The sequence below is a fragment of the Octodon degus genome, unplaced genomic scaffold (genome assembly GCF_000260255.1).
Source record: "Octodon degus isolate 3935 unplaced genomic scaffold, OctDeg1.0 scaffold00022, whole genome shotgun sequence".
Taxonomy (NCBI): Eukaryota; Metazoa; Chordata; class Mammalia; order Rodentia; family Octodontidae; genus Octodon; species Octodon degus.
In genome coordinates this window covers 15,820,591-15,831,164 of record NW_004524598.1, presented here as the reverse complement: position 1 = coordinate 15,831,164, position 10,574 = coordinate 15,820,591, and the positions used below count along the sequence as shown (strand labels likewise).

The 10,574-nt window shown below is 36.9% G+C and overlaps 1 protein-coding gene across 6 annotated transcripts in view; it reads left to right on the top strand.

Moving 5' to 3' along the window:
- Positions 1 to 10,574, top strand: part of Dopey1 (dopey family member 1) — a 92,477-nt gene that overhangs the window by 16,647 nt on the left and 65,256 nt on the right. For all 6 annotated transcript variants that reach the window (XR_002820473.1, XM_023712013.1, XM_023712012.1 and 3 more), the window contains exons 2-3: positions 6,932 to 7,122; positions 9,217 to 9,398. Coding sequence is in view for 5 of the 6 variants with exons in the window: in XM_023712013.1 (XP_023567781.1) it covers positions 6,985 to 7,122; positions 9,217 to 9,398 (320 nt within the window). In the remaining variant the exon portion in view is untranslated. The remainder of the gene's footprint in view (positions 1 to 6,931; positions 7,123 to 9,216; positions 9,399 to 10,574) is intronic.

Genomic DNA, 10,574 nt, shown 5'->3' with positions numbered 1-10,574 from the left:
ATTCAGCATCATTGGTTAGCTGAGAGATGTGAATTAAAACACTGAAATGCTATCTTACTCCAGAAAGAATGGCTATCACCAAGAAATCAACCAATAATGAATGCTGGTAGGCCTGTGGCAATAAAGGATCCCTTCTCCACTGTTGGTGGGAGTGTAGACTGGTACAGCCATGGTAGAAATTCGTATGAAGATCAAAAACCTAGGATTAGAGGCCCCATTTGACCCAGCTATTCCCTTTGTGGGTCTTCCCAGAAGAATTAAAAACATCATACCACAGCAATATGTGTGTACTCATGTTTATAGCAGCACAGTTTATCATAGCTAAATCTTGGAAACAATGCAGATGCCCATTAACCAATGAATGGATAAAAAAGATATGGTCTTTTTTTAGTACTATGGAGTACTATTCAGCCATAAAGGATAAACTGAAGACTTACAGATAAATGGGTACGACTTGAGACCATACTCAAGTGAAATGAATTAGACCATGTGTAAGTATTGTATTCTCTCCCAGATGTGAGAAACTGAAAGACTAAAGACCAAAATGTGCAATAGATATGAAATGGGGAGAAATTGTTCATTAGGAAAGAGGTACTAAGGTGGGAGAAAGGGGAAAGGAAGGAAGGGAAAAGGAAAAATGCAATATAGTTATACTACTATTTTGTTTTAATTCATTCAGAAGAAATATTTGTGCTAAAATGACACCCCAGATCTCTTGTTCAGAAGGTGATGGGGTTTTGTCTTCTGTATAGCTGACTTGCTAGCAGGTAGTGCATGGTTATGGTGGCCTGGAAGGTTCTGTCTCCCTCCCCGGCTCCTTTTCCTCTGCATCTTTTTTTTTTTTTTTTTTTTGCGGTACTGGGGATTGAACTCAGGACCTTGTATTTGTCAGGCAAGTGCTTATTCTACTTAGCTCTCTCCTCAGCCCTTCCCTCTCCATCTTGATTGCCAGGGCGTGACCAGCTTTCCTCTGCTTAGGCCCAGCGACTGTAGCATTCCTGCCTGGGAGCCAGGGACTGCAGTGTGAGCCAAGGTGTCAGGTGGTGCTTCCTAGCAATGAGAAAGTGACTGAGTGCCAGTGACTGCTTTGAGCATTTTCTTTGTGCCAAACACTCTGATACCTTTAATAGGTTGCATGTTTAATCAAGTACCACAAAGTAGTCCTTCTTATCTCCTTTTAAAGATGAAAAAACTAAGACTTAAGACAATTAAGCACTTTCCCCAAGGTCATATCACTGTTAAGTAATTAAAGCTAGGCTTTCTACTCAGGCTGTCTTGACTTTCACTCCTCTGCTTGAAGGCCCTATTTTTTTTTTTACTAATTTTTTATGGCCTAGGGTTTCTATGGAAACACTCTTTTATAGTTGATTGGGTTTTTTTCTCTGTTTTCTAGAGAAAATAAGTAGTACAGAGTTTTCTAGGTACAGTATGAGAAATGCTATATTTGCGTTGTAATCCAAGCCAGTGATGTTCGAAGTGTGATGTATGGGTCTTTCACAAACTTGTTTGTTAATAGAACACAATTACATAAATACAGAGATGAAATGAGCACTTAGAAATCTTTTTGGAAATTTGGCAGCAATTGAACACGTGATTTTATATTTTAGAAAACTATCAGTGATATATTAGGGGAAAATATTATATTGTCTACTGAGAATATTGTCAGAAATATTCACTTAACTTATTTTATACTAAACTTCAGAGAAAAAAATCTGAGAACTGGATTTGTATTAGATGAGAGGTTCTAAAGTAATTCCTCATTTTATCATATATATATATATATATATATATATATATATAACTTTTCACCTTAAAATCATAATCAAATATTTAGTACTAACTTCTACCTTTTCACATTAAAAATTATGTCTATATAAGCTTCAGTTATGCTTCTGAATCTTACTACATTTTCCCCTTTTCAGGTGTTTTCATAAGATTTGGCTTTCAGTATTCTATAATATCCTGAACTGATGACATCTTTGATATTTATGTAGAATTTTTGGCTAAATAAGAAAATCCAATTTTTTTTTACTCAATTTTATAGCTATAGAATGATATAATGGTACTGAGACTTGTACAGGCCTCATCAAAGTTCAGAGGAGTTTATATTTGTAATTTAAAGGAAAAGTTATTGGAATTCTATTAAGTAAATTCCAATCTACCACTTTCAGTGAAATTGACAGAGAATAAAGAGACAAGGATGTGTCTGCAGGAGTGTGGAGCCAGTGTGGTCCTAAGTCCAGTTGGAACAATGACTAGAGAAAAAGCCTCAACCCAGGGCCATACCCCAGTTTTATTAATTTAGGAAGAGGGGAGTGGCTGGGTGTTGAGTGATTGTGAGAGTGACAGGAAGTACCTGAGTACTGTGAGCTGGGGTAGGTAGGAGGCCCAATTGCACCTCTCCTATCTGCAGAGAGCGGTTTGCAGAAAGAGGACCTGTTCCGGTAACAAGCAGCCTCTACCTTTGGAGGAATGCGTATAGCACAGTTTAGGAAGTATCTTGTGTTTTGGGTCAGTTGCCTCAGCTTTGAAGCCTGGCCTTTCTGCCCTGGGATGTCACAGCCCCTTTCTGGAGGCTTAGTCCCAGCTGACCATGTGGCAGGTATCTTCAGGCCTAAGTCATGCTTAGTAGCAGGGAGTTGTGGGTGAGGCATCACTGACCTGTTGAATTGCTTTAAAGGCTACATACAGTTCAGCACCCAGACCAGGCCCATTTGCATTGCTTAAAACCCATTGAGGGGAATTTTTTTTTTGGTACTGGGGAATAAACTCAGGACCTTGTGCTTGCCAGACAGGTGTTTATGCCACTGTGCTGCATCCCCAGCCCCAGTTGAGGGGATTGAGTGCTATCCTATCAGGACTCTACATAACAATACTTGGAGTTAGGACAAGGTGTAGCCAAAATGGAAACAAGTAGTCATCCAGGGAGAGCTGTCCTGGCTGTGGTCCTCTACAACTTACATGATCTCCACATGCACTAAATAGCGTATGTTTCTGTCAGTAAGACTTATGCATGTTGTTTATTCCTTCTGCTACTAATATACATCCTTAGGTTTGATTGGAATTTATTTTGTATACATTTAGAAATCAAATTAAGTTGCTTTCTTGTTGTTGTTGTTGTTTTGTTTTTGTGGAACCAGGGATTGAACTCAGGCCCTTGCGCTTGCCCGGGAAGCACTTATTCTACTGAGCTATCTCCTCAGCCCTAAGTTGTATTTTTCAGAGTTTAATTTCACTTTGCTATTCCATCTTGTGAAATCCCAGAAACAACGAGAATGTTTTATTTTGTGTTCATTAAAATCTTCATTCTGTTATTCATTATTAGCTTTTAAGTATATTATTAGTTATCAAGCTGTCATCTTTAGTGTGCTAGTGTTTTTGTACCTGAAGCACATATTACCTCATGTATATATTGTGTGTTATGATTACATCTAGGTTGTAAAAATGTTATATACTATGGAGGGACCATGGAGCAGCTAGCTCATATAATGTAGGAATTTTTTTCCCCCAATCTTAACCATTATACCTAAACCACTTTGGTTAATAATACAGCTTTAGCCACTTCATTGTCATTTTTTGTTGTCTAGAATACAGACTTGTGAAAGATACAGCTTCTGCTCTCAAAGAACTTTGACTTTAATAGGGGAGTTGCTTAGCAACTCTGTAAAAGAAAAGTAATTTTGATATGAATTTCTCTTGAGTTGTACTTTACAATACTGCTTTTTATTTATAAGCCTTGCTACTCTTGAGAATTCAGAGCATAAAGGTATCTATTACTTGGTAATGCGGTGAGGGAGTTTAATCCCACATTAACTTTACATTATTTTAAGCTTTTATGCTTAAATATTCACAACTTTTAAAAGAAAAGTAGATTTATTAGGGCTTAACTTTTTTCCCACTCCGCCTTCTGATTGAGAATAGAAGTATCTTGACAAGGTTGTTGTATAGTCAGCAAACACAGTGGCTGATATGCAGTATATGAAAAATAATTCCACATGTCATAGGACTGCATTTAAGGCAATTGTGCTCTCCAAACACGGGCTTTTTTCTTTCCTTTTTTTGTTTTTTTGTTTTTTTTTTGTTTTTTTTTGTTTTGTTTTGTTTTGTTTTGTTTGGTGTGTGGCCAACTCAGCCTGCCCTTGGGTGGGACTGGTGTGGCATATGGTGCTGGGGGTTGAACCTTTGTCCCCGTGTTTGCCTAAGCTGCCTAATCATGTGCTTTAGTTCATTGAGCTATCTCACTGGCCCCATTTATTTTCATTTTTGTAGATTAAAAAATATTGAGATAATTAAGAAGCAAAATCTTATATTCTCTACATTCCTAACATTTTTTTATAATTACAAAAAACTGTCACTTGAAAATAAAGAGATGTTATTGTGAATAAAGTACAGGATACAAATTTTACATGTAATTTTACTTGAGTCACAATCTGTGAGGCCCTTTATTTAAATATATGTGTGTATAACTTTATTGAGATACAGTTCACACATCCATCTCCCTATTAATGTGTAAATTTGAATTGTATATTCAGTCTTTTCCAGTATATTAAGAGTTACATTGCCATTGCTATGGTCAGTCTTAGCATAGTTTCTTTAGCCCCTGAAGACCTTCCATGTTCATTAGGATCTGACGTACTAGTTTCACCCAGTATTTTTCCTCAGCCCACTATAAGCATCCTTTTTATATTTGTCTGTTTGAGATATTGCATATAAATGAAATTATGTAAGTATGTGGTCTTTTGGAATGAAATTTTTCATGTAGCATGTTTGCAAGATTCATATATATTGTACCATGTATTAGTAATTTTATTCTTTTTATAGCTGAGTAAAATTCCATTGTACTTAACCGTGTATCAATTGGTGGATACTCAGATTATTTCTCTCTTTGAGCTATCATGAGTAATGCTCTCATGAACATTGCTATAAGATTTCTGAGCACACATGTGTTTTACCTTTCCCTTGGATCCCTACCGTGCCTTGGTGTGTTAACTGCTGAGCCTTATGGTCATTATGTGTAACCTGCTGAGATGTGGCAGGCTTTGTTTTCCAAAGCAGTTGCATCAGTTTGTGTTTCCTCTAGAAGTGTATCTCACAGTTTCTCCATGGCTTGTAGGACGTGTTCGCTTGATGTGCATTTCTCTGATCAGTAATGACGTTGAGTGTTACTTTGTATAATTATTACGTGTAATAAGTATTTTCTTATATACGTATTACACATACAGTATGTATTTGTAGAAATGTCTGTTCATATTCTTTGCACATTTTAAAATTATTTGTCCTTTTATTATTGACTTGGAAGTTCTTTATGTACCTTCCAAGAAATCATCAGCTATGTGGGAGATAACAGTTTCTCCCATTTTGTCAGTTGTCTTCACTTGGTGGTGGTATCCTTTGTGGCAAAAGTTTTAATTTTCATGAAATTCAGTTTATTTTTTTCTTTTATTGTGTTTTTTATATTTCTGAAAAGATGTGTTTACCTTTATAGGAAGATTTAGTCCTATATTTTCATGTAAGAGTATCTAATTACTACACTTAGATTTTTTGATACATTGTATGTCAGGTTTTTTTTTTTTTTTTTTTCATTTTATGTATTTGGTACAGGGTCTCACTACACAGCTCGGACTCCTAGTGAGCCTCCTGTTTTCAGCCTCCCTAGAGCTGGAATTACAGGGATACGTCACCATGCCGGACTTGGTAGCTGCTCATCGCGCCCCAGGGGTGGGGCAGCTCTGCATGCAGGATGGGATTGAACCCTGGTCTCTGTGCTTGTCTAAGTAGGCGCTTAGTCTGCCGAGCTATCTTGCCAGCCCTCATGTCAGTTTTTGTGTAGGTCTGAGGAAAGAAGCAAATTCATATTTTGTATGTAGCGACTGTTTGCTTTAAGCTGCTTACTTACCAAGATGACTCTTACCCCAGTAAGTTGTGTTGGCATTCCCTGAGGTGCATTCCTAGGCCTGCCTGCGGACCCTGAAACTCTGCTCTAAGGAAAGGTTCAGGTGAGGAGTCAGGTGGGACAAAAAGGAGAAACCACATTAGCTTTTAAAGCTTTAAGTTGAGTCTTAAATCCTTATTTCCTTAACTATGTGTTGCTGACAAATTACCCATGAACTCAGTAGTCTAAAACAAAACTGCCTGTTGGATATTACTTTTGTTCTTTTTTGTCTTATTCTTTGCGCTAAATTTAAGTTAAAAAGTCTGGCTGGCCTAAAGGAGCTAGAAGATTAGGCTCACTTTAAAGCAGTGTCAAAGAACTTGTGGACATATTTTATTTTATTTATTTATGTACTTTTTATGTATTTGGTTGATACAGGGTCTCACTATGCAGCCCAGACTCTGTGGCCTGCTCAGCGAGCCCAGGGGTGGGGCCGGCATGGCATGTGGTACTGGGAATGGAACTGCAGTCCCAGCACTTGTCTAAGCTTGTCTAAACAGGTGCCTTAGTCCACTGAGCTATCTTGCCAGCCCCTTGTGGGCATGTTTTAAACCACCACATATTTTTGTCAGTTTTATTCAAAATAAAACCTAAATCCAAATAGCTGGTGTTTGCTCATCCTCAATACCCACTCATTACTTAGTGATCTTCGAAGTATTCATTCTATATTTTTAATAAAAACAAAGTAAAGGGATGTGGATATTAGAAATTTTCTGCCGGTAGATGTGGCAGTATTCATATGATTGCTAAATTGAAATACTAGTAAATTTCTTTTTTGTATCCCTAAATTCTCACAGTTGTAATTTAGGTCTCTAGGGAAAAACACACATATTGGTCTTTTTGAAGTTGTTTTTAAAGACTTCTATTCTGTACACTAGCTGACCGGAACTGTGACCACTTACCTTATAAGGTTAGCCATTACCTTTCAGCAAGACCATGGAAATCCATTTTGCTGCTTTACTTTGTAACCCTGGTTCCTCCTTCAAATGTTTTTTATAGGTAATGACTTTGCATGACTTTGGAACTGGTCTGTAGTGGGACTTTGTGGGAGGATGAACACAGAAGAGCTGGAGTTACTGAGTGACTCCAAGTACAGAAACTATGTAGCTGCAATTGATAAAGCGCTGAAAAACTTCGAGTACTCCAGTGAATGGGCAGATTTGATATCTGCACTTGGAAAACTTAACAAGGTATGTTTGTCTATCCAGTATCAAAAGGAATGAAACTCAGAAACCTATTTTTATAGTTATGAATTTCTCTAAATTTTAACAAATAGAACAATGTAAAGCTTTGATTAATTTTGGTAGTGCTATTTTATATCATGAGTTGCATGGTTTTATAGTCAGGCATGTTGTTAACACTGTAGAAGTTCTAAAAACAACAGTGCATGAAAAGTAATTAATACCTGTGAAAACACAAGACTATGAAGCAAAGATGCCCCTGGAGAGCTAGTAAGCTTCTGTAACTAAGCATCAAATATGATTCTGAAATTCCTGGCACCAAAGTACAAAACCGCCAATGGAAACAGTCCCTGCAAGACCCTATCTCAAACCAGCCCCCAGAAAATTACATACACAAGCCTCTGTTTGACATGTCAGCTTCTAGTATTTATCATATGAAATTTGAAAAGTTCTTGATTTCTTTAAACATCCACCAGAAATTATATCCATAGGTACAAGTTTACTTTAAAAGTACTTGGATTCTCCGAAGAGTTCTTACTAGAAACTATTTTTAAAGGGAATTATTTACATTATGGAAATTGATTCATGAAATTGAGTACATAATTAGTTTTTATAGATTACTCAATATTTATGAAGATAGTTAAAAATTTTTTTTCTTTTTTTTTTTTTTTTTTTTTTTTTAGCAGAACCGGGGATTGAACTCAGGCCCTTGCGCTTGCCAGGCAAGTGCTTATTCTACTGAGCTATCTCCCTGGCCCCGATAGTTAAAATTTTACTCAGCTAATACAAAGTAAGAAACCCAAGAAGTCACCTAAAAAGCTTTCTAAATTTGTGGTGGAATAAAGTAAGGATTGTTGAAATATCCTAAATGCATGTTTCAGTAAATGAACAAGGGATGTATTTCTGACTTCCATTGCACTGCCTTTGGTAGCAGTACATTTTATGTATTCTACTTCAGTTTTTCTTTTATCAATAAAGGACTTTTCATATATTTCTTCTATCCAAGTTGTAGCATATTCCATATTCATTCTGAGTCTTCATGTTACTTTCTGTTAGTACTTAGAGGCTATATATTTAGGTGAGTTTTTGTTACATAAATAATGTTGTTTCTTAATGGAAATCTTTCCATGACCATTATCTCTTTTAAAAAAAGTTATAGGTAAGTAAAGCAAAATACTTTAGATGTTTCATCTAGTTGGAAAATTAAGTTTATGAAGATAAATAGAAAATTGTACTCTTATGTGGATTTTCTTATAATCATTAAACTTATTTCTTATAATGCCATATTCTAGACCAGTGGTTATATCTCCTGCAACGAAGTATCTCTGGTCAGATTTCCTTCATATATTTCAGACAAAATACCAGTTAGAAAGTAGTTGTTAGGGCCTGTAAGACAGCTTAGCAGACTAAAGCAACTGCTTAGGCAAGCTTAAGCAAGCGCAGAGACCATGGTTGGATCCCTAGCACCACATGCTCTGCAGAGACCATGGTTGGATCCCCAGCACCACATGCTGTGCCAGTCCTACCCCTAGGGCAGGCTAAGCAGACCACAGAATCCAGGCATAGTGGCCCACACCAGTAATCCCAGCACTGGGGAAGCTGAAAACAGGAAGATCACTCTGAGTCTAAACTACATAGTGAAACCCTATAACAACCAAATACATTTTAAAAAAAGGGGAAAAAAAAGTTGTTAGGTGGGCATAGTGACATATGTCTCTAACCCCAGTGGCTCTAGGGGCTGAGGCAAGAAGATCTCAAGTTCAAGGCCAGCCTCAACAACTTAGTTAGATGCTGTCTCAATCTAGAAAGAGCTGGTGTATAGCTCAGTGCTACAGCTGTGGGTTCAATCCCCAGTACCATTGCCACCACTACACACACACACACACACACACACACACACACAGAGTGTTTGTTCTCTTACGTCAGAAATTAGCAATCTGCAAAATCTAAAACAGCGTTAATATTTTTATTTTTCTTGGTTTTAACTTCAAACAAAATGTGTGTTAATAGGTGTGACTGGCAAAAAGCCACAATGTCGATTTTTACAGTACAATGGTAGAAAGTGGAAATACATTTTTCATCTTTATTAAAATATTTTTCCAGGTTCTACAAAATAATGCCAAGTACCAGGTAGTGCCCAAAAAGCTGACCATAGGCAAACGCCTAGCTCAGTGTCTACACCCAGCTTTGCCAGGTGGTGTTCACCGGAAGGCACTTGAGACATACGAAATTATCTTCAAAATCATCGGGCCTAAGCGACTTGCCAAAGATCTTTTTTTATATAGGTAAGAATAATTTCATTCTCTGTTAAACACAATAGAAATAAAAATACATTGCTAAACTCATGTTTTCTGTGCTAAAAATCTCCTTAATGATTAAACATCTTAAATATACATGATTTAAAACACTCTTTAAGGGCCGGGGAGAATAAGTGCTTGCCTGACAAGTACAAGGTCCTGAGTTCAAAAAAATCTTTAAAGTAATTTTTTTTGATTACATGTCAATCATGAAAAACTTACATTTACAAGAGGATATCTTGCTCTTTAAAGATAAAGCTGTGAGACAGCTTTAGGGCCTGTGAGACAGCTCTGCAGAGACCATGGTTGGATCCCCAGCACCACATGGGATAATAAAAAAAGATAAGCTTGATTACTCAGTAACTTTCAACATTCAAAATCATTCAATTTTTAATTTAATCTTCATTTTGTGCATTAAATCTCTAGATTTTTTCATTCTAGGTAGCTGCTATCTTGTAACTTTTGACCTACTTCTTTGTACTTTTTCCCACCCCGGTAACCAGAGTTTTATCTTTAAGATTAGGTGGAAGGTGATGAATTGAAAGGACTGTGTGTGTAAAGGTATGTGTGTATGTTTACATGTGTCTGCACACACCTACACACATATATTACACACCGCCCTGACAGCTCATGTGGGGAAGCTGGCAGCTTCAAAGTATTTAAAAATAAATTTTGGAGGTTTGGCTCTTTTTAGAATCATGGGGAAAGATTTCAGTACATTTGTGCTGAATAGCAAAGGTATCAGTAGAAAAAAATGTTATCGGAAAACAAAAGGAAGGGGCAGGGGAAATAGCTCAGTGGAATAAGCACTTCCCTGGCAAATGCAAGGAAGTTCAATCCTTGGTTCTGCAGGAAAAAAAAAAAAGAAAAGAAAAGAAAAATGAGTGAATATGGATTCTGGGAAAAGCAGGACATGCACACTGGGGCTTATTGAAGAAGTTACCATGAAAAAGTAAAGAGGATATCCCTAGGTCAAACTGTCTAAGACAGAAGGTGGAAAAGTGGGAAGCTGAATTCTTTTTTTTTTTTTTTCAAAATTTTATTGATAAACAGATAGCAATGAGACAGTTTCAAATCAAATTGAAGTACAGTTTCAACAAATAACACACTGCATATATTCTTCTTAGTGGTTAATTGCTGTACCAGATGCGGACTTGAGATCCT